The 25,826-nt window shown below is 34.4% G+C and overlaps 1 protein-coding gene across 2 annotated transcripts in view; it reads right to left on the bottom strand.

Moving 5' to 3' along the window:
• CCDC132 (coiled-coil domain containing 132) overlaps window positions 1–25,826 on the bottom strand; it is a 121,384-nt gene extending 95,558 nt beyond the window's left edge. The window contains exons 1-9 of one of the 2 annotated variants that reach the window (XM_011955061.1): window positions 25,666–25,826; window positions 18,570–18,638; window positions 12,453–12,480; window positions 5,767–5,889; window positions 4,606–4,677; window positions 1,934–1,987; window positions 1,033–1,103; window positions 221–338; window positions 103–138 (exon numbers count right to left, since the gene is read on the bottom strand). In XM_011955061.1, the coding sequence (XP_011810451.1) occupies window positions 103–138; window positions 221–338; window positions 1,033–1,103; window positions 1,934–1,987; window positions 4,606–4,677; window positions 5,767–5,889; window positions 12,453–12,467 (489 nt within the window). In that variant the 5' untranslated portion in view covers window positions 12,468–12,480; window positions 18,570–18,638; window positions 25,666–25,826. The remainder of the gene's footprint in view (window positions 1–102; window positions 139–220; window positions 339–1,032; window positions 1,104–1,933; window positions 1,988–4,605; window positions 4,678–5,766; window positions 5,890–12,452; window positions 12,481–18,569; window positions 18,639–25,665) is intronic. The other variant, XM_011955060.1, reaches the window with a different exon arrangement.

Below are 25,826 nucleotides of genomic sequence, written 5' to 3'. Positions count from 1 at the left end.
TCATATACCAATTCGAGAAAAATGCACTTCTGAATTTTGCCTGCTTTAATGTTTCTATATAGTATCAGTAGGACCCTAAATTTCCAAAACTTGTTAACTTACCTCCAGCATTTCACTTAACCGTACATCTGTTCTTTGCTGAAAAAAACAAATATCAAAAGTAAAATCTGTTTCAACCACAAAATTCAGTTTTAATTTTTTTAAAATGACCCATATATACCAATGTTTTTATAGTTCTCAGAGATTTCAGAAGTCCAATCAGCAACTGACGTTTCCTTTGATTTGCAAGAAGGCCTAAACTAGCTTGAGTAAAACCTTCCTTTGCAATATTCAAGTGTCTGCAAAAGTGAACAATAAATAATTAAAAGTTTTTTTATTATAATAAGAATACTATCCACACAGAACAATTAGGTAAGTAATGAAGCAATGAAATGGATTACTTTTAAAACCAAGGATTTAAACTACTATTTGACAAATGTACTCAATGGCCAGTCTAAACCAGCATTACTCAGAACACCACGAGAAGACTGGTGCCAATTCACAACCTGCTAGTGGTCTGTAACAAAAAATTACAGAAACGGAGAATAGGCACTTAAAACACTTACTGCAAAAGCTGACAGAATAATTATCTTTGTGACTCAAATAATTTAAAAAATTAAGACTGTATTACATGTCTTTCCTTCTTTATTTCATTTGCCTAGTAATTTGCTTTTATTGCATTTTTTAAAAATCACAGCCTATAATAGATGGGAAATTTTAGAAAGAAAAAAATAGGTCCTTCATGGCAAACAGTTTGTGAAGCACTAGTCTAAATAATACAAAAATAGTAATTTTTTTAAAACCCATAAGTACATTTAGAGATATTTCCCACAAACCCTCTTAGTGTAGTCTTTAGATCATAATACATGTTTGCTTATGGAATGATATTCTAGAAACCACAGCCATAATAAAAAAAATTATAAATTATAGATTCCATAGTTATTCTTGAAATATTGTCCAGTGTAAAGAACAAAATATCATCAAAAGCAATACCTTCTGCCATTTGTACAGATAACAGCAGCTAATTGAAGACCTGTCTGCAATGAGGTAACTCTTTCAAGTTCCTATGGAAAGATGAGGTACAGGTTACTGTTGGAAGAATTTTATTTTTCTTTCTTATTTATATAGTACTCTAACAAAAACTCTAGTCAGATTCAAAGAAAATCTGCTTGAAAAACAAAGTAGCAACAAAAATACCTGAACTTGAAAACTGTTAGTATATTTTTCACAAAATTACTTAAAACGACTACTTGTAACTGATTTTCACAAGACAGATGACAAAATATTTAGTCAGTATTGCTTGTAAGGAAATCTAGACCAACTTCTTGTAGACAGGAATAAACAAATACCAGTGATATGTCTGTTTAAATTTCTACCCAAGAGAACTTCACAAGGTAATTAAAGGATATGACAAACATGATTTCTGTTTACTAAGATGCTTTGACAATGAAAGTCTTCATTTGAACACTGGTAGACATTTCAATGGATTTTGAAGGCTCTGATTTTCTGATGAAAACACAGATTCAGTTAGTTCCAATTTTATCATATTTTAAAGCCAGATTGTTATATCACCAATGAGGGGTCAATATTGGTGAATCTATTTGTTTAAATGTTAATGGGAACAATTTTCACTGGCTCTTCTAAAGTTTGAAAAACCCAAGCGATCACTTTAGAATCATATATAAAAACTCTTTGCTTCTTCTGTCTGGTAAATTACCCCAAATGAAAGAGAAAAATATACATACATACATACACACACACAAACACACCCAAAGACAGTCAGTATGTTGCTACAGAATTATTGACAAAAAATACAATATTTTGACAGTTTCAAGTGTAAATCACTCAAACATTTAAAAATTCTACTACAAAAAAATAACAAATATTATCCTACCTTTACGTAAGCAGGCTGTTTTTCAAGGATTAAATCTGCCACTTTTTTAGATACCTATAAGAAGATGTAATCAAACAAAGGAAGCAAAAGAACAAGCTTCATGCTTTCTAGGATATTTTATATTTGAATTTTTAAAAGAATATTCCATAGATCTCCCCAACAACTTCTAGAGCAGATATTGGCATACTATGGCCATACACATTTCCCCAGGTTATGAAATTAGTAAAAGAGGTAATACAATAAAGCACATAGCACAGGTCCTGGTCCTTAACAGAAACTCAATAAATGGTCATTATTATTGTTAATAATATGAGTATCATTATCTGATTTACCTAACATTAACCAAAAAGTGTAACCATCTTTAAGGGAATAGGATTTGATTGAAAAAGATGAAATTGTTAAGCAGATTTTTAATCAAATGAACTTATGGAGACAATATCTGGGAAAAAGAACTTGCTTGTATCCTTTAGATCCTTTATGCTGCCTAAGAAGACAAGCAAATAGTTTGGTTCTTCACTTCTGAAAAGTTGAAAACATGTTTTTTGGAGCGCTATGAAGATATCTAAGGTTGTGTGTATTGTTCCATGAATAATATTAATGTATGCAGGTTAGAAGTATAATGATTTTGAACATGAGGCTCTAATTCCACCATTTCAGGGTCCCTGCCAACTTCACTAACAGAGATAGCACATGTAGCACGAAGCAGGACATACAGAAAGTATTTAGGGAATGTTTGCTCCAGAAACACAACTGGCTCCCCTTCCCCAGGCCAACTGAGAACAAAACATTGCACACCTACTACACTACTGCATTAATCCTTTCACATTTTCTTAATCTGCTTCAAGCATCTTTGAAATTATGTAAATTAATTTTTAGATACACTCATTGTTTTTGTCTAGAAAGAGGGATTCCATTAAGGTTAAGAAAATCAAATTGTAAAGGGGTTTTAGACTTCAATTAATGAAGAAATATCAATGTTATCTTAAACATCATTTTAAGAATTCCAAAGGTTCCACAGGATTGTCTAGTAATAGAGAGTACTGGTTCGTGGCCTGTGAGGAACCAGGCTACATAGCACGAAGTGAGTGGCAGGTGAGCAAGCGAAGCTTCATCTGCATTTATAGCCGCTCCCCATCACCTGCATTATAGCCTGAGCTCCACCTCCCATCAGATCAGCAGTGCCATTAGATTCTCATAAGAGCACTAACTCCATCCCTACTCTAAACTGCACATGCGAGGAATCTAGGTTGTGTGCCCCTTTTGAGACTCTAACGCCTGATGATCTGTCACTGTCTCCCATCAGATGGGACCGTCTAACTGCAGGAAAACAAGCTCAGGGATTCCACTGATTCTACGTTATGCTGAGTTGTATAATTATTTCATTATACATTATGATGTAATAATAATAGAAATAAAATACACAATAAATGAAATGCACTTGAATTATTCTGAAACCATCCCCCACCCCACCCCTGCCAGTCCATGGAAAAATTGTCTTCCACAAAACTGGTCCCTGGTGCCAAAAGAATTGGCAACCACTGCTCTAGAGCTCACATCCCTTCTCCTGCCCAAGACTGCCCTACACCAACACTGCTACATCCAAGCAGACCCTAGCACCCACTGCGACTTCTGAGTGTAACAGAAAAGTATACCTTCGTTTGCCAGTTGTATTATTAAAAATCATATCTTAAATTCAAACAGATACATTTATTACTACTGGTCCTTTTGTTGAAAAAAATTAAAAGACCACATGTTACCATTAATTAATACCTACAGTAGAGTTTAAATTTCATAAAGTAGGTTTAGCCTAACATGAAGAAATTATAGAATCAGAGAATTTCACAGCATTAAAGAAAATTTTTGCATTTTCTTTATTAGGTTACTTAGTAAAGTAACCTATCACTTTACTGATAAATAAAAGGGAGTCACTGAGGTTAAGTGATTTACTCAACATCATAAATAAATAGTGACTACAACTCAGACTTTCTGAATCTCAAGGGGACGTTTATTCCAAGAGAATACTCCATTACAGGGCCAGGGATAGTGGCTTGCAGCTGTATTCCCAGTGCTTTGGGAGGCTGAGACAGGAGAATCACTTAAGCCCGAGTTCGAGACTACCCTGGGCAACATAGTGAGATGTCATCTCTACAAAACATTAAAAAAATAGCCAGACTAGTGGCACATGCCTGTAATCCCAAATACTCAGAAGACTGAGGTGGGAGGATTATTTGAGTCCAGGAGGGAGAGGCTGCAGTGAGCCATGATTGTGCAACCGCACTCTAGCCTGGGCAACAGAGCAAGACCCTGTCTCAAAAAACAAAAAGGAATACTCAGTTACAAAACTATGGGTAGGGAAATCATACGTGTATGACAAGGAGCCTAAAGGTACTTACTAATCTAAAACAAAGTTCAAAGTTCTTTGATCACATTTAGGATTCCAGAGAGAAAATTCCAAGCTCTAGAAGCAAATCTATCAAGGTAACATAAGGAAAACCATATGCATTAAATTTTTAATATAAATGCATCATTTGAATCAGTCATATTAAATAACAAGATTTGTTTCTATGTTAATTATTAGTTAAAACCATAAATCTGCCAACATTATACCTCTCTGTTGTGTTTCATCTAGAGTCTTGTCAGAAAGAAATGTGTTTTTTTTTTTTTTTACTTACTGCAGCTTGCTGTTGTTTCAATTTGTCTCTATACGCCTCTAATTCTTGCAAATTGAGAACAGGTGGAAGCTTCTGCAGAAAAAAAAATTCATGAATGAAAAGGAAAAAATAAATTGTTTAATTTGGTTTCATCTACCTGGACCCTTCTGACTAGTGAACTACAAACTGTGCATACAAAACAGTGTCACATCCCACTGCCCTCCATGCTGCCTGTTCTCCCAACCTCCCTCCTAGGCTCCAACCACAAAAACCTATACATCTTTAGTACACAGTCCTCTGGTTCCATCCCTCATTCAGCCTTGTTACCTCCACTGCTGCTGCTCTGCCTTCTGAGAAACCCCACTACCACTGGGGACTCTGGACCCTAGGCCGACAGACACTGCTGCCACAGCCTATGTCAGGAGAATGTGAGAAAGTAACTAACCTAACCCCAACTCTACCATCCACAGATATATCTCTATTTGTTTATGATAGAATTCAAAACAGAGCTCTCCTCTGGAATATTACAAACCATAAATACTACTGTGTGACCGTTGTTGGACTACAATCTGGATTACATCAGCTTTCAGAGGACAGTATGGGAAACTAACCAAAAAATGCATACCATTGTGTATACAGGGAAACACTCTCAGTCAACTGATTGATGAAACTTCAAACTGAGTTGGGGACTGACTGTGAATAATGCATATAAAGTATATATGCATACGGCATTTGGTTGTGTCTAAAACTAAATTTCACTATTCTAGCTTTTGTTAACGTTCTATAAATTTAAAATGTCAGTATTATAAACACTATGGTATAAGAATTTTTATCATCACTAAACAATTATGTAAATACATATTTCGTAATTAAAAGTTTGAGCTTCTCTAAACATAGACAATATAAAATAGGATAGAAACAGCATACTAACACATTAAATGCTAACAATTGAAAATCAAAAATACAGAAATGCTTCCCTGAACGGCTGTATTTAAAGTTACATTTAAAAAATAATAATTTCATCACCAAACAATGATGACAGTTGATTTAATCACAATGTGGTAATCACAGACCTATTCTGGTACCAAAAATATATAAATGCCTCAAAAAGCATCCAAATCTCACAAATCCAATCACTGAACAAAATACGCCTTAGTTATGTTTTAATGAAATTCTGTTTACCTCCAGCTCATATTTAACAACATCAAACGAATCCGCAGAAAAATATACTTGTTCAATACTATTAATAAGCTCTTGTTCAGCTTGAGGGTCACTTGGCTGTTCTCGAAGTTCCCTGAATTCTTCCTTTAAGAAAAAAAAAATCATAATTATAGTAATTGTAGGTGTTAAAATTCTACCTGCATGGAAATAAATGATCATTTGTCTTAACAGTCACATCTACCTGGTACAATTCTGACCAAGGAAACAAACCAACAGAAACCAGAAGTTCAAAGGAAATTAGGAAATAGCCAACCATTAACACTAAAAACTAGGGAAGAAAACTAGCCAGTTTGAACATTCAGATTTTATCCTCAATTGCTTGCATGTCAAGAAGGTTGAAAAAAATGCTAATATTCAACAAAAGAAAAAAAGTGACTACCTAAACCTATCATACATACATATCACAGATATATACATTTTACATTTAGAATATTTAATAGCATTCTAAAATCTGTCTCACAACAGATAATAAGGGAAGAACACCTCAGCAACTTCTGGGTCACTATCAACTTTGGAGCCCTGAGCAGAAGACATCAGCTCTGCTAAAAAAACTCAGCACTCACCTAAGAAAGAGTGGCTCCAGAAAAGGTTCACAAATTTAGTTCTGTAATTCTAAGAAGCTTCCTTCAAAGTGGATTGCTGTTACAATTAATGATCTGATTATGAACCTAAATTTCTGTATATGATAAAATGCTTTCTTTCTAATGATACAGAATGGAGGTTATGTGGATTTGTAGAAGAGCCTGACAAACAAATCCCTAAACCCAGTGTCAGCATCCATATCCTATGCAATTTCACTGCACAATCAGATAAAGCTTCAGCTAACTAGTAAATTTTTACAATCCAGATACCCCCTGCCCTGCCACACTAGTTAATCAAGACATTATTATAGACACATAAACAAGTTAGCCATTTGATTTTTAATTCAAATTAACCTCAAATACATTTATATACACAAAAAGGAACTACTGTTTTAAGCCATTTTACAGTAATTAAAATAACACAAAAATACTAAGGAAATACACAAAAATTATCTGGTCAATTAAAGAACAGTATATTTTTCTTTTTTCTTTTTATTTTTTATTATACTTAAGAGTTCTGGGGTACATGTGCAGAATGTGCAGGTTTGTTACTAGGTATATACGTGCCATGGTGGTTTGCTGCACCCATCAACCCGTCATCTACATTAGGTATTTTTGCTAATGCTATCCCTCCCCTAGCCCCCACCCCTCACTAAGCCCCGGTGTAAGATGTTCCCCTCCATGTGTTCTCATTGTTCAACTCCCACTTGTAAGTGAGAACATGCAGTGCTTGGTTTTCTGTTCTTGTGTTAGTTTGCTGTGAATGATGGTTTCCAGCTTCATCCATGTACCTCAAAAGGACATGAACTCATCCTTTTTTATGGCTGCATAGTATTCCATGGTGTATATGTGCCACATTTTCTTTATACAGTCTATACTTGATGTGCATTTGGATTGCTTCCAAGTCTTTGCTATTCTGAATAGTGCCACAATAAACATACGTGTGCATGTGTCTGTATAGAATGATTTATAATCCTTTGGGTATATACCCAGTAATGGGATTGCTGGGTCAAATGGTATTTCTAGCTCTAGATCCTTGAGGAATTGCCACACTGTCTTCCATAATGGTTGAACTAATTTACACTCCCACCAACAGTGTAAAAAGCATTCCTATTTCTCCATAACCTCTCCAGCATCTGTTGTTTCCTGACTTTTTAATGATCGCCATCGTAACTGGTGTGAGATGGTGTCTCACTGTGGTTTGATTTGCATTTCTCAAATGACCAGTGATGATGAGCTTTTTTTCATATGTCTGTTGGCTGCATAGATGTTTTCTTTTGAGAAGTGTCTGTTCATATCCTTCGCCCACTTTTTGATGGGGTTGTTTGTTTTTTTTTTTCTTGTAAATTTGTTTAATTTCTTTGTAGAATCTGGATATTAGCTCTTTGCCAGATGGATAGATTGCAAAAATTTTCTCCCATTCTGTAGGTTGCCTTTTCACTCTGATGATAGTTTCTTTTGCTGTGCAGAAGCTCTTTAGTTTAATCAGATCCCATTTGTCTATTTTGGTTTTTGTTGCCATTGCTTTTGGTGTCTTAATCATGAAGTTTTGCCCAGGCCTATGTCCTGAATGGTACTGCCTAGCTTTTCTTCTAGGGTTTTCATGGTTTTAAGTCTTACGTTTAAGTCTTTAATCCATCTTGGGTTAATTTTTGTATAAGGTGTAAAGAAGGGATCCAGCTTTCTGTATATGGCTGGTCAGTTTTCCCAGCACCATTTATTAACTAGGGAATCCTTTCCCCATTGCTTGTTTTTGTCAGAGATCAAAGAACAGTATATTTTTCAAATAGAGACATTCTAGATTATTTTATTGTGGGGCATATTTCTTATTTGTAAAAAGAGCCCTGTTCAGATATCTTTTAGAGTTTAACTTACATGTTGTATTTGTAAAATTAACTATAAAATTATTCCCTATCAGTAATTTCAAGCTAAAAAAATAGAACAAGTCTAAAACTCAAGAAAATAGTTGACTGTTTAAATATAAATTCCAATAAACTTAGAAGGCAAACTCATAAATATCAAACCTGCATAATCAAAAATGTTTGGAAAGGAAAAATCCCTCTTCTGTACTAACTCATAAAATACACTGAGAAAAAAAGGTCAATGACATAGCCATCACTGAGTCAGCCTGCAATCAGCTACTATGAGTGCAGTAAGAAATCCGGGGTCCGTTACTAACAGTGGGCGCTACATTCCCAAAGGGGTTTATCTACAACACATGAATCCATTTAGCACCCTGGACAGTGGTGCTGTCACACAGACTTGGTTAAAACTCACACGTGTGGAAGGGAAGGTTACCAACTAGCCTATCAACAGGCAGCCTCCATGCATCCAATGGAAATATGAAATGAAAGTGAGACATGAAATGGAAGAGGAGGTCTGAACTTCCTGGCAATCTCTTTCCCTAAAAGTCCACAGACATTTCAAATACCAGCTTCAAATACTGTAAGCTAAGGGAGGGGAGGAAATAAGGCCCAAGTGAGGACATGGCAACACTGCCTCCCTAGGAATTCTGCAGTCTGCAGTAATATGAGCAAATAAATGCAGGTGATACCATTCAAGACAAAATATTTGAAGATTACAAAAACTGTTATGATTTTTTAAATCAGAAATAGAGCCAAGCTAGAAATTAAAATAGACTGCAATGATTGAGTACTTTCATTTTAAAAGCATAAATGTCAATGACATATAACACCATGCTGAGGTTCTCCATATAGTACCTAATTGATTAATAAGAAGGTAAAGATACTCGGATTTTTAGCTGCAATTCCATTATTAATCCTCAGCAACTTAGTCTCTTCATGCCTAGTTTTTTTGTTTTTTTTTTTTTTCACCTGTAAAGGGCAAACATGCATTCTTTCTCTCTCTTTGTGTGTGTCTCTCTCTGTCTCGGTCTCTCTCAAAATGACAGTGAAACAAATATCCAAATTTATTAAGAAAGCCAAAGAAAAAACATAATTTTAAGTATCTCACAAGTGTACATTTCAAAAACATGATGACTCTGTAAAAGGAGTACAATCTGTATATATATGTCAAACGCTATTCTTTCCTAAAGAACTAAGCAATTAGTATCACAGAAAGCATACAACCCCACATAATTTCAAAGAACTGACATGGAACATCTGACACTCTGAAGTGTAAGAAACCTGGACTAAGGAAAGGAATAAAACCTAGAAAATAAGAAAAATAAACATAGCATACAAAACAGATTTAAACCTAAAACAAATGCCCCCATGTAACATTATTTCCCTATAAAATATCCTCTCCTTTAAAACAATTTCATAGCTTCTATGTGAAAATATACATCTGAACTGGAACTTATTCAAACCCTCTTCTGACTAGAATCTCGATCACCATGTTCTTTTTAGTCCCACTGAACTAGCAGTCTGTAAAGCTCTGCTTCTACCTAATCATTGTCTAAACGTTTCATCGCTGTTAGGGATGCCTGCTCAATCAGACTGTACACTTCTTGAGAACTGAGATTTCTCTTCATTCTGCATCATGCTGCTCCACAGTGCCAAGGCACACTGTAGATAGTAATCACTGATCAAACTAAAATTAATTTACAGTTAATTGCCAAAAAATGAATATAAGACAAAAGGAAAGGAAAAGACAGTATGTTCTTGTTTCAATAGTCAAAATTTTCCACAAACTCTTAGTAAAACATTTCTTAATTTTAATTAGAGATAACAATGTGAACTGATTTAGGAATATTTTATACATGTAAATAAGAAAAATAAACAGAAGCAACCAGATTGCATATTCTTAATACAATTACTCCATAATTTAATAGAAACTGATTTCCTAGGGTGGGAGATGTACAAAAATACACAATTCTTCACCTAAAATAGAACCAATACATAGGTGTGAGGCCAAATTTTATATCAACAAAACAAACAAAAGGTTTCCTATTTAAAAATTACAAGGCAAAATTGGGGAAAATGAATACCAAATGAAACTTCTTATACCATATTTAAACATGTGATTTAAGAAAAAAATTATAATGATCTTAGACATTCAAACTAAATCTGGGATAAAATATTTCAGCCTTAAAAATGTTTAAAACATTTTTATAATAAATTTTATGTCACATAGTAACTAATAAATACATAGTGACATTAACAGTGATATAAATGCTCTCTAAAACTTGAAAATCCAAAAATAATTTGTTAACAACTACAGGCTACCAAATGTGCTGCCACACAACTTGCTGTCAATGGTAATCAACTAAGCAAAAAGTATATCAGCGTCACCCCAGAATTAAAGCTGGATAAAAAACTACAATTAAAGTAATGAATTGGAATAACAAAGAGGAGAAAACAAAAGCATAAAAGGTAAAAAATGAATAAATCAAATCTCTCTCCCATACTATCATCAGAAACTAACCTGCCTACTTTCAAAGCTCTATAATCTTATCATTCCCCCCAAAAAAAAATTCCATTTAACAATTTTTTAAATTCCCACTATGTAAAAATTTCCCATACTAGGTCATACAGGAACACAAATGAGTAAAATATAGCTCTTCCCTCAAACAGTTAAGTAATAGGAAGGATCAGACGAATAAGTAAGAAATGACAAAGCACGGCAGAACATAAGGGTGATGCAAACAGAAGGAAGGCATCAGACAGTGGGTTCACATCTGATGGAAGAGGTGGCATTTGGAAAATATGAAAGAATAGGTAGAATTTCAGATTTAGACATTGGGGGAATAGGGTTACAAATATAAAGCAAAGCAAAAGTAAAAATATTGAATCAGGAAAGTGCACAACAGGTTAAAGCAATAAAGGGTGGCTTCCGCAGGATAGAAAAATGTCACAAGGGAGAGCCTGCATTGTACACCAAGAGACAAATGCAACAACTGAGATTTGTATAAATTCCATATATTTTTTATATATTAGAACCATATTTTCTTCACAAAAAATAAAACATCTTAACACATATCACTGCCTCAGGTGCTATATCAAAAACAGGCATAAATATTCAATATTTTCTTAATGTAATAAACCAAGCAGAATTCAATGTTTTAGAGGCTGTGTTTTTCCGGCAGTCACAACACGCAATAAGGTTGCATATAATACCACCCAGTCTATTTTTCTATTTTGATCATGTCTGAGATAAAGCTACATGACCATGCACATAAATGTACATCAGAAATGTAACTTTATGAAAAATGAAGAAAAACAATCATATTAGAGATTTAAGTCAACATCTTTGATTTAGCCAAGCTACTTTTCCTCACAATACAACAAAAAAGATTTCATGGGAATTGGGGATTCAGCTCTGTAAAACAATTTGAGCCCTCAAATGTAAGGCATTATAATACACTCCCAGTACGTTTATGGTTTCTAAGGAACTAGACTATAACTTTGCCAAGAAATTTTCCACTTAAGAGTTCATCACTCAAGGGATGGTATTCAAGTTTAGGAGGAAAAAAAGAGAGACTACTAATTTTGTATTTAACCACTACTTTTAAATTATCTAAAATATCACACTAATTAAAACTACTAATCCAAATTCAGGGCTCTTAATTCTATTCACTTTTATAGAAAGTTAGTTATGACAGCTTAACAGTTTTCCTTACCATTACTAAATTCAATATTTTCTGCAATTTTGAAAAGTAATTTAACCTAATTTCTAAACCCACATAACAGCTTGGAATCTCATTATCTTCAATACTAGGTTTTTATTCAAACAAAAATATGAATGCAGATCTTCACTTCATAGGTCAGATTTCAAAACTCTGCTAAAAATATACAGAAAAATGAAATGCACACCAACTCCTCTTTCTGTACGTAGCTCACTAGACCACAGTTCATATTATACACCTGATTATATAACTCAGTGGCAGAAATTAGTGCTTAAATAGTTGATTATATAACTCAATGGCAGAATGCAGTGTATGTACACGTGTATGTTGGGAAGGAAAGAGAAATTTTCAAGCATGATTTGGGGTTTGCCACAGCAAATCCCTTATCAAAGACTTTTTTTTACTGTTTGCATTTCTTCATTCGTCAATAAAAAAAAAAATCTATTCTGTTATAGGGAAAACAGACGCTATAATCTTACCAAAGTTAACATCATGTTAGGGCTCTAACTGAAAGCAAAAAAAAAAAAAAAAAGTGTTTAGTCACCAAAATCTAAAACAGAGCTAAAAGTAAGGACAAAACATGAAGTTTTCAATATTCAGTCAGTATTACAACAGTCATAAATCACTGAACAGAAATAAATTTTATCTCTTTCCAAATGAAACAGGATTCAAAACTTATTTCAAGATCACAGATACCCTAAAACCATATGCCACATAAGTTTATAACGAATTGTCAGATGTCTGATTACGTGAGGAAATGGCACATTCTCCTAAAATCCCACTAGAACAACAATAACAATCCATCAAAGATTCCTGGTTCATCAGTTTCTGTGTGTGTTTTAAATAAACTTATCTTTTAAAGCCTACCCTGTTTTTCTTCAGGCTTTTAGTGCCATCTTGTGGAATACTATTGAAGTTACAATTTAAAAAGAGGTTTTGGGCAAAATGATTTATAGAACATTTTAATGAAAGGTTATTGGATCACATTTTAATCCAGCTTTATAACACAATCAAGTGATTAAGATGATGTATTTTAATGTGTGCCAATGCCTGTCCTTTCTGGGGCTAACACTGAAGAAAAGATACATCATAAATCAAGATATATGGAGAAAAATCCAGTTATGTACATCTTAATTTTGTTTTTCTTTTGTTTTCAAACATCTCATTACACACTTTCTCTAAAAGATAATAATACTGTCTCATCTGAGAAAAGACAACATCACCTTCAATCCCAGTGCCTTTTACAGGTTCTTCCACCTTCCAAATCCAATAAAATCATCAATCTCAAATTCTGCTTTTTAAATGTCCTTCCAATGTAACCCTTCTCCATTTCCTATACCTTATGTTCCTTTTTTCTTCTTAATCAGTATCCTTGTCCCCAACCTCTACTCAACAACTTAAACTATAATATTTCTTTAAAAAATTAATCACCAACTCTAAAAGATCCTGAATATACTTCACCTATTCCACATCCTCTCCTAGCTGAACTCTATTGGGCCTCTACTCCTCTGCAATTATCTATTTTTGCTTGTCTCCCCGACTCAGGTTGCTTTAGGAACAGTCTTGCACCTCTTTGTATCTTCAATGATTAGTAACTGCCTGGCTCCATAATTGTTTGCCAAATTGACTGTATGAATGAACTTATATGATTGCTATGAAAGAAGGGTTAAGAATCTCAAAGCATCTGAAGCTATGAGAAGCATAATTTCATTAATGGTTCAAGGGAACACAACTAAATACTGTTGGCCATGAGCACCTAAGAAAAACTCTTAAATGATTTTGCAGATCCATAGTTAGAGCCTCCCTTAGTACCACCTGCAGAAGACACCTGTCCTAAATGATACATAATTCTAAACTGAAAGTCTTTATCATAATCTCTAAATAAAGCCTCCTAGTCATAAACCTCAATACTAATCCTCTCTGATATAGACACCAATATGCAAATCTTCTAACAAAAACTGCTCAAAAAATTCTTTAGAATGTATATTTCTTCTATCATATTTCCCCTACGAAAATTACAATATAGAAACTATAAAACATTTGAGCTACAAGTACTCTAAAAAAGTCATCTAGTTCAATAGCATCTTTTCACAAATGAAGAAACTGAGGCACAAAGCATTAAAATGACTTCCTTTCAACAAGCTGAATGTTTAAGTCAATACTTGAACCTATGTCTCTTGACTGTGATTCAAGCACACTTTCCACGAATTTTGGTAAAACTGTAAACCAAGCTCTGCAGTTAGCATGTGGTTTTAGGATTCTTTTAATGGATTTTAAGAAGTCAAGTCAAATCGGTTCATCTGATTTCACAGAGGTACTAGAAACCCTAGAAAACATTCTGCTCAAATTCCTAGAATGTATATAAGCAGAAATGCTTCAGAGTAGGTGGGTACTCAATAAATACTTGTTGAATGGATGAAGTATAAAATATTTAAACAAATATATTCTCAAATGTTGACTGCAACAGACATTTATTTTGTCACTTCATACTATATTTTTCTTTCATGAAAAAAAATCAAAGGTAAACCAATTAATAGTAAAGACAGTTGAATCCCATTACTATTTATGAGTTAATTAAATTGAGGACAAGAAAAGTCTTATCATTAAAGAATACTATGAGGAGGCAACATTTCAGTAAAAATTCATAAAACAATATTAGTATCAATACTCTTTTTCAGGTTCATATTGTGCCACTGTGAAAGTACTATGGAAAGTGTTTATTAATAAAGGTTGGATGTAGATTTATAAGGTTCTGAATACTAGTATTTTTACTTTTTAATCTGGGTTCAACAAATACTCTCAAACACAGTCCTACTAAGTTCTATAACTAGCAACATTTTGGCTCTGACTACTATCATATATTATAATAAATACTAGTTTTATTCTTAATTCTTGTAACCAATTAAGTAAAATACATTTCATGTTTAAATGGATAACAAGCTTAGTAAATGCTACCTAATTTCTTGTATCTTTACCTCTGCATGAAAATCCCACTAATTTGAAATATAACAGAATCTATTTCGAAGAATGAAATTTTTAGGTCATTCTATCTTATCCTACAAAAGTTCTCAGTAAAACTTTCAAACTATTTTTTAGAACAGTTCCTCCATTTCCTGTTGCTCCATTGTTAAGATAATATTCTCATCTTGGCCAATGGTTCACAAACCTGGCTCCACACTGGAATTACCGGGGAATCTCTAAATATCACTGACACTTGCCTCCACCCAAAAATGGTAATTTAATTGGAATTGGCGATGGCCTGGGGACTGTTGATTCTAAATGTACAGCAAAGTTTAGGCACCACTGATCTTGGCACTGAGCTATTTAAGCTAAAATTCCTGAAATCTGTCTAAAAGTTTCCTTTCCTCTAGCAAGTTCTGAAAAGAACCTTAAATATTTTCTACTTTTCTATACTATTTTATCCACCCAAATTCCAAATTTCCAGTATACAGATTACTATTTGACTTGCATCTGCTCTTAAAATGGGGCACAGGATCAGATTGTCTATAAAATGCAGAAATTGTGCCAGATAGTTTCTGTAGTTTCTTCCCACTTTGAATTTATATAGTTCTAAAATAAATAAATAAATAATACCATCTGGCTTATCAAGCACACCTAGTGACCTTCAATTCTCCTTCACTACACTCCTTTTTCTAGCAAGTTGAAGCACATAAAATTTGCCAATACTTGACCATTTTAAACTTAAACAGCCATGATTTATCCTAATATTTTTCTCCTACTTATCCTTTTTACTAGAACCTTTTCATGTAACAGAACGCAAACTAACCTATTTCTTTCTTGAAAATGCCACTGAAATATCAATTCTCTGTCCCAACTTAGAAAGACATTATGAAAAGAAAGGAGACCATTCCTGAAGACCAGGGAAATGTTTTTTAAAAGTTGTACTTACACTTATGAGTGAGGCAGACCTATTAAATGAAGTTAATGTTTATAAGTTTTCCATATAAAAATTTATAGTGACTACTTAAATAGCACAAATTGTTAAGTTCAAAGAGTACTCCCCTAAGCAAAACTAATGGGTACCTTGCTTTTTAAACCTAGAATATACTGTGAGAATTTTCTATGTAACATATATATATATAACTAAATTAAAAACCCAAGCTTCCAAATAATTTCTAGAGTATAATACCATTTTAAAAAGGTTGGGGAGGGAGAGTGGAAAAGCTATACTGACTACTTCCTGTAAAATAACTGCCAATTTCAAAGAGTTTATCTCATCGCCCTATTTCCTTCACAGTATTCTAATTTGTAATCTCCTTACCCCTGGCTTGAATGTAAGTAAGCTCTCTGACAACAGGGAAGTTTTGACTTTTGGAGAGAACTCTTTTCTTTTCACTGCTATACTGCTAATCCCTAGGAAGTATCTCTAGCACACAGAAACTCAATAAATTTGTTGAATATGCATAGGGAAAAGACCAGTAGGCAATGTTAACCTCGACAGTGTTGGTGATTTTTGTGATTTTTTTTTTTGTTTAGATACCTTTTTCTGTTTATCATGTTTTCTGTTTAGAGTATACATTAATTTTATATTTAAAGCAAAGGTTACTTTAAAATAATCATTTGAATTAACATTTTCCATTCTGTTAAAATGCTTTTAATCTTAATTTTAAAAGATCTTAAGTAAAGATCTTTTTCAATGACATCAAGAACTAGCAGCAACATTAATTTTAAAGCGATTATATAAAAATAAATCATTAAAATATATGTGTATGATCTAAGTATAAAGTCATATCTACACTGTGAAAAATACTCAACATTACATTTACATCAAGCTATGCTGTGTAGGGAAGTTCTGAATATGAGTCTTCTTAACTCTTGATATCAGTACTGACTTCAAACCTTATCCAAAGACTCAGTTTACTGACTGGAGCTTTGCCACTCTCTGGACCCAGCACTCTTAAGTTCTCAGAACTACCCAGAAAGAAGACAGCAGCTCTGTTCACCCTCCATCATTTGTTATGCTATAGGAGAACACAGAAAAAAACAAACAGGCAGATGAAGCTTGTAGGGATTTCTTAGTGTTAAGGTTAAATGTAAGCTTACAGCATCAATACCTTTTTTACTATTAACTGTTTTATTATTTAACTAACTTAGCTTCTTAGTACGTGCTAAAGAGACCAGTGCTTTAGGCTTACTCTTCATCTGAACGATTTATATTTGCTGACCTTTTGATCCCAGACTGGCCACTCCACCCAAGGCCAGTTATCCTAAAAGTACAGACAGCACTGCTCACTGATGGAGTTGGGGGTGTAGAGTCAATAAGAAGACTGTGTAATGAGATCACCATAAATTCACTACCAACCACTACTGGGAAAACATCATGGCTCATGGTGGAAATGCAACAGAAAGTTCTTATTAAGACAGTCACGTATTTTTTTAAAGAGGCTCACTCATCAATTTAACATTGATTCTGGAATATGTAATACAATCAAATTCAAGGTATGTTCATAACGCATGATCATCTTTTTCTTAAGTCAAAGAAATAAAGAGAATTATTGTCAATTAGAATTTATAGCTATCTCTTATTTCCCAACCTTTTCATAGTCAATAATTTTTAATAACATTATATAAAACTATATGGAATGCTTTTTTTAAGTTTTTGTCTGAACCACTTCATGCAAAAGAGTTGGTTATAATTTTATTGCATTTGGAGAATATGTTTGGGTCTAACCCAAAATAAAAGCAATACATAAGTACAAAATTCACTTCAGCAGGCAAGGCACCTGAAAGAGATGAGAAATCATCCTCCTAAGGAGCTGACACTGAGGTGTAAGGAGAGGCCTTAAACTGCTGATCAAGAGAAGCATGCCCTGTGTTTTCAAATGCCTGATGCAGAAAACAAACAGTATTTTCACGTGTCACTCTCAAATTAAAAAAATACAAAAACAGACATTCAGAAATGCCAACTTAATCTGTGATGAAGCAGCTATTCACATGGGCAGCTCTGAGCAGCAACACTCCAGAAAAATAGCAGGGATTTAACAATACTTAATAATTCTGAGGGGAATCCAGCTAGCTTTCAAATAACCTATATAAAATTTGTAAACTGAGAAATTCACATGAATATCAGACAATTAAAATCTAAAATTCCTACAACTTAGGAGATAAGTTATACAATTCAGTATAAACACTATGGTTTAGATGTTTATTGAAAAACCTCTGCTCCACAACAAAAATATAATCATGATTTTTGGTACAGTGTTAAGAGTATAAAAAGTCAGTAGTCAATTATTTCATTTTATTTCTACAAATTAGAGCACATAAATCAATAAGTGTGTGTGTGTGTGTGTATACACACATATATAACTGCTTTCAGGCTAAGAATTTAATACAATAAATTCCAAATTTGTCTAGTTTGCATTTTTGGCTTTGCTATAATGAATCATACATACTGCATCCCAATGTGTAATGAAACAAGCTCTATACCTACTGTACAATAAAAATTTACCTAGCTTATCTTAACCACCATCTGCCTGTGGGAAAGAAAAGCTTCTGTGAATCAATTATTATGATCCAGCGGCAACCATATTTTCTTAAGGAAATAAAAAGTCACGCTCACACATGTAGATCGATACCTTTCCAGGGACCCGGAGACTCTCTATGGCACCAAGATCACTGAGGCTTTCTTGAGGGCTTTTCAGACCCTTAAAAAAAATAAGATAAGGAAAATTTTAATCATGCTGAAGAATTATAAAAGGATAGGATACACCTACTGAAACAGAAATGACCACTTTAAAAATAGAAGTTTTCCTGCTTCAAAATATGGAACACACATTCTAAAAGTAATCATCATTTAACACATATAGTACTATTACTAAATCAGAGAATGATGTACTTCTGGTATTTTAAAATAAAAGAGTATTATACAGCAATTTTACAGCTAACGGTGGAAGTCTAAGTCATCTATGATTTAAAAACAGCCAAAAGTAAAGAAACTTACATAACAAAAAGCATTCTATACAAGCGCTTGTATATACAATAATAATTACTAAATCAATCAGGAAAAAAGTCCAAGCAATAGTATTACGATTTATAGATACAATATACTAACCAACTAAGCTAACATATAAGTAATCCCTTCATTTTACTTGATTATTTCCCACCAATATATCTAATTCATGCTGCATAAATTAAGATTGAAGTCTCATATCTCACTGTCTTCTACCTGTCCTTTAGTTCTTTGGTGCCCTGTACTTTCTATATTCACATCAACTGAGGGATTCTGAAAGCTTTATCTGTACCAGGGGAAATTATTAAAATAGAAAGAAATCAGCAATTTGCATTTTCTTTAAAATCCTCTTTTTAAAAATAGACTATTCAAGGCAGACATTTAAGGTCCCTGCAATATTAGTTTTTAGGCAAAATTAGCTATTATTAATTTGAGGAGAGATTGATGATACAAATTGTCCTTTAGGTGCCCTATATTGAGGGTCCTTAGTAACCAAAATACATGCTATGCTTATGTTGACTACGTGAGACTTAGAGAAGAGCTTGCTTATCTTTAAACTATAGAGATGTGTATTTTCTCTTCCCTGTTGTAAAATACCACTGGTCATATCTACACTTTTTTATTACAAAGTGCTCTGCCTCAACCCCAAGTCTTTCATTATCCCCAGAATATCTAGCCCACCCACTCTTCTCTCCCCTTCTCCCTTAGACACACTTACCACTCCAAGAAATGAGAAAGCAATACACCACTTTCAGAATTACCTCCTCCACAAAGTCTTCCTAAATCCCTAAGCTTCAAAGAACACAGTATTTCTCAGTATAACCCTTGGATCATGACCATCAACATCACCCAGCGAACTTGTTAACAGTAAGATTCGTAGGCCCTAAAATAAACCTAATGAATAGGTTTCTCTGGATTTCGACCAGGAGTGTGCATTTTCCAAAACAACACCTCAGCAAGACATCTTCCAAGACAATACCTCAGCCAAAGTAGTAAAGCTTTAAATTTTAAATGTATCTTTCTCTTCCAAACTTTAAGTCCTAAGGAAAGGGAGAGACCTATTCTAAATTTCTCTAAAGTCCTATTTGCCTCTGTAGCCCAGTGGTTAGCAAAGTTCCAGAAACAGAATAAACAACAAAGAAATGAGGAAATTATTAGGTAGAAGTCATTGGTCAGGTTCCAATCTCCAACAAATTAGCACATTGTTCCCATGGGAATATGTAATTGATTGCAAAAAATTTCTAGGAATACTTGCTGGAAAAAGAAAGGCCTAATGAGATTTAATATGCCTTTCAATGAGTGAGGGAGAAAAAATATGTTACTAGTCTTGGGCAGTTTGTTCTTCCCTGTCTTGAATTCTTACCAACAGTCATGAGGGAATAGCATCAAAAGTGGTAAAGAAGGCAAGGCTGAGCTACCAAACTACACTTCTAAATACATTATATATACACATATGAAAGTAAAACTTCCCAATTTGATTCCAAATCATGACCACCCCTAAAATATATTTTTAAAATGTAATTGACACGTCTTTTAAACAAACATTTTTCAAAGTACACAAGCTCCTAGACTTACATATTGGGTTATGTTCCAATAAACCCATCATATGAGAACATACAGAAACATACAGAAGAAAACAGACACTGAGACTGCCTGAGGGTGGAGGGTGGGAGGAGAGAGAGAATCAGGAAAATAACTAATGGGTACTAGGCTTAATACTTGGGTGACAAAATAATCTGTACAACAAATCCCTGTGACACGAGTTTACCCATATAACAAACTTGTATAGGTACCCTTGAACTTAAGATAAAAAAATTTTTAAAACCCATCATAAGTGGAAAATACATTTAATAATCTCAATAAAATCATCATAAACTCAAAAATTCATTAAATGAAACCATAGTAAATCGGGGACCATCTGTATAGATTTGCTTCACTAATCTAACAGAAATCCCTGAAGAAATATATCATATTTAATTTCTCTTTCCCCAGCGCTACTCTGTAAAGAAACCAATGCCTACAATGTAAATGTGATATATACCAGTATCTAGAAAAAGTAGTCACCATATAACAATTCAATACCAATACACGGCAAATTTCTGCCAAATGTACAAAATAAAAGTAATACAAATTGAAAATCTGTGTACATGTTAAGAGGATGTAGAGTGAAGTGATTATAGTAATGGGCTCTGAAGCAAACCACTTGAGCTTGTATCCTGACTTTCTTGCTGTGGTTTTGAACAACTTATCTATCCTTTTTGTGCATTATATTCTACGATCATTCATAGGCTATTATAAGAAGTAAAAGAGGTAATGTATATGAGAAGCCAAAAATACTGTCTCGTATATCTCAAGCATTCTGTGATGATTAACCCTAATTCTTAATATTTTATGACAGAAATGTTTTCCTTTTATCAAAACAGAAATGAAGAATTACATAAATGTCTCAAAGCACATCCGACATTCAACTGTACTTTAGATCTTCAACACTTTATCAATTTTATAAATTTCTACTAACAAGTGAAGTCATTCTTATTTTATCTTCATCTCTCTAAAGCATGAAGTCATGGTTTTAACTGCAGTTCTCCGCCTTTATTAAGTTAAAACTTTGATGCTAATCATTTACCACTATTTGATTTTCTTTTGTATTTGATTTTTGTGTTGATAATTCCCCAGTTCAGACATATAGAAAATTCATCATAAATTAACACTTACCTCTGCATTTCGTTTACCCAAATCAGATTAACATTTCAGACTACTTCAGTTATGTCTACATTAATCCTCATTTTCCATTTATGAAACCAGCAACTATGTCTTATCCATCCAAAGCAGCATCTGTGATGATTTGTGTTTCCTTCTCTTTCAGCAAAACTCAAGAGTGTTTACACCCAGTCCCTAATTTCTCTCCCCCTATTTTCTCCTGAACCCATTCTAATCAGGATTTCCTCCCCACAACTTGATGAAAACTGCTGTAGTTGGGGCACCAAGGACCTCCATGCTGCTCAATCCAAAAGCACATTTCTCATTCTCACTCTCACCTTACTTGACCAATCTTCAGCATTTAACACAGCTAATCACTCCTTACTCTTTTCAATTCTTTACTTGGCTTCAAGGCACTCTTCTAGGTTGTTCTCTTTATCACACATTTATGCAACAAATATTTATTGAGCATCTGCTATATTCCAGGTGCCATTCAGGAAGCTAAAGACTTCTTACCTCACGAGCTACATGTTCTCATTCTGCTTTCCTGGATCCACTGCTTCCCCCTGAATTTTTAACACTGGATTCTCAAAAGCTCCAACTTTAGATTCTTTGTATATCTACACTCATTCCACTGTGATCTTAACCATTTTATATGCAATCTACATGTTTGTAACTCCCAGAGTTTTAGCTATACCCTGGATTCGCCCCATAAATTCAGATTCATCTGGCCAACTGCCTACTGTATCTCTCCAGTTGAATATTTAAGAGGCTGTCAAATTAACAAGTACAAAAACCATGTCTCTTCCCTCAATCTGTTCCTCTCTCAGTTTTATCCATCCGAGGAAATCACAATTACATTCTTCCAATTGCTGGGGCCAAACTATTTTGAGTCATCCTTAATGCTTCTCTTTCCCTCACAGCCCAAACCCTATCTGTCAGGAAATTCTGTCACCTCTACATTTACAGGATATTCACAATCTGATCTCTTTGAACACTTCTACCACTAGGGTAGAAGGCCTACACCCATCCTCTCACCTGGATTACCATAGTAGCCTCATCACTGGTCTCCCTGGTTTTGCTCTTTTCCCCTCTTCAATCTATTCTTAAAACATGGGTCAGAATGGTCTGTCTGAAGTGTTATGTCTGATTATATCATTCCTCTATTTGCCATTTCACTCAGAATGAAAGCCATGATCTTGCTATTACCTATAAGGTACTATATGATCTAGCTTCCTGCCCTCAGTCATCTAACCTTATCCTGACGTCATCTCCCACTACTCTTCTTCTCACTCACTTCACCCACACTGGCCACTTGCAATGTCTCAAACAAGCTCCTGCCTCAGGGCCTCTGCATTTGCCTTTCCTTCCATCAGAAATGCTCCTTCCCAAATATCCACATTACAGAGTTCACTTCTTCACTCCCTTCGGGTCTTTTTATATTACCTTCTCTGCGAGGCCTTCCATGAACATCCTATCTAAAATTATAAGTGACCTCAAATCGCCAACAATTCCCAGGACTTTCTATCCTCTTTTCCTCTACAGTGTTTATCACCATGTCTGCCTTAACACTTGTCTTTTTTTTTTTACTTACAATAGTGCCTGGCACAAAGTGCTCAATAAACATTTGTTGAATGGACTGAAAGAACAGAGGCCAGCATAATGGAGAAAGATGAAGAACAGATCTCATTTAAATAAAGAGAGCTAACAAAGCCTTCCTTCCTCCCATTATTTTGCAAACAAAGTTCCCAGGACAGCTGAAATGCCCGAAAACTTAAATTTCACAGACCTTAATTTCCATCTCTCCACATTAACTCAATATATATTATTAGCACATCCTCCAGGTTCAAACAAAGAAATACTTTCATGTACATTTATTTGTAATCCTGTTAAATTTAACCCAATAACCAACTGTACTAATTCAAACCCTCAATGTAAATAGGAGGCATACTAATTTCATACCTCATGGATTCAAGAACTGTGCATCAGTATCAAATATGTGAAAGTCAAGCCATAACATATATAATTAGGATAACTTTAAATATGTGTGCAAAACTCCTAATTTTACCTCACTTTGTACACAGTATGGTTCCAGCTTTTTGTATGTGTTCTTTAATGTATTTTTTTCCATTCCAATTAAACACAGGTTTGACGTGCTGTAATTCAATAAGCAACTAAGGCTTAAGTGTTACCATTTTCAGCAAATTGCATTACATTTAGGAGACATACACTTATCACTCCTATCTGAAATTTTTTTCTCTCCTCAGTTTTACAAAATGAGGTCAAAAAACCTAAACCAACCACAGCTACCATACAATTATGACAATGTTAACTACACTGAACTGTATGGCAGGCAACAAACTTGAGAGAGCATCAAACTTAGCTGATACACAAAGGTCCAAATTCAGCCTCCCAAAGGCAGTTCAGAAGTATTAGTAGTATAATGTAGAAAAGTATATATTGATTTAAAAATCAAACAGGTACCAAAGTCAGCATGAACTTATCTATTGCTTGAATTACTGCAACAGCCTGGTTCCAGTTTTCCTGCTTTCCCACCATCAGTGTCGCCAATGTAACTAACGGTCTCCATGTTCAAGCACTTCCTTGATAATGCCCAAGAACTCTGTTAACACCTTAATCTCTTTAACTTCATTGTATCATATAAACACCACTATCAAGCTAACTCCATAAGGTACACATTATTCCTATTTTAAAGATGTGGAAACAGATGCTTAAAAACGTTATGTAACTTGCCGAAAGTCACACAGCTACCACAGGATACAGCAGGACCCAAACTCATTGTCAAGTAAGAGGTAGCAGGATGCATAATACCAGTACTCCACACATGTGAGGAACTGACAAATGTTACTAGCCACTTACTTAAATATTTTTATGATTCACAGAACATTTTGATATATATTTTCACACCATTAACAAAATAATCTGACATAACTAAAATAATCATGTAAGGGTCATTTGTGTATTATGCAAGAGAAATATACAATTTGTAACCTGTTTATATCTCTCTCAAATTGTGAATTCTTAAATAAGAAAGTGGAATTTGAGTTCTTTTTGTAATCAACAAGAAAAAATCTCACAAATAAACCTTCCACTAAACGATTATCTTCCACATTCTCCAAACTTCTAAAAGCCATGTTGATTTAAAACTCTAATCTTAATTATCTTTTATATTAAAGTAATAAAATGACCAATTCTAGTGAAATATTAAAGTTGAAGTAAATAAGGTAGCTAAAATAAAGTCATAATCAATAAGTACATAAAAGAAAATTTCTGCACTTCTTAAACGAAGCTGAGGCATTATTACGAGGTCCCTAACATTTATGAGACAGATTACAAAATAGCCAAAGCTCTTATTCATGAATTTTCATTCTGGAAAAAAAAGAAAAGATCAGTATTTTGCCATGACAAAAATAAATTTTTTAAAGTAGAATTTCACAAAGAGTTTTCACATATATAAGCTTATTGATGACCCTCATAACAGAACTGTGAAATAAAATGAACAAAAATAATTATTTTTACATCCAGACAAGTAAGCTACAAAGTTTGGGGACTTGCTCAAAATCCAAAAGCTACAAATGCTGTCTTAAAATCATCCATTTTTCACTCTTTCCAGGTCACCTCTACTGCACAGACCACACCACCCTACCCAGGCTATCAGCTCACATATGACAGACAGCCTGGATGCGGAAGACCTTGCAAGGAAGCTGGGGCTGTTCTGGAAAGATGGCAAAAAGAGGAGGAGGGGAGACAAAGATATCCTAATTCCTTCAATGACTTCTTTCTATACGAATGTTTCTGGGAGGCGGGTACCTGCTGGAGCAGGGCTCCAATCCAGGCGGCCCAGGTGAGTCTTCCAGGGTGTGCCCCGGCTTCCCAGTCCCCCTGACACCTGCCACCACCCATAACTTAGGTCTCCGCCCGCCACCGGTTAGGGACAGAACATCTCGGCTCCTCTCACTTCCGAGATGAAGGAAGCCTTTGCTTCAGCCGCCGCGACTTACCTGTCGGGTCATGAGAGATTTAATTTTTTGCATGTCTCAGTCCTGACGAGGGTACCCTGCCTCAAATAGCTAACAAATCACACCGAGCCACTACACAGCTGGACCTGACACAGGGAAGCCATAGTGGGTGGTCACGTGGAGGCGCCGACCCAGGTCATCCT

The sequence above is a fragment of the Colobus angolensis genome, unplaced genomic scaffold, assembly GCF_000951035.1.
Source record: "Colobus angolensis palliatus isolate OR3802 unplaced genomic scaffold, Cang.pa_1.0 Scaffold394, whole genome shotgun sequence".
NCBI classification, from domain to species: Eukaryota; Metazoa; Chordata; class Mammalia; order Primates; family Cercopithecidae; genus Colobus; species Colobus angolensis.
This window is presented reverse-complemented; position numbering and strand designations above follow the sequence as displayed.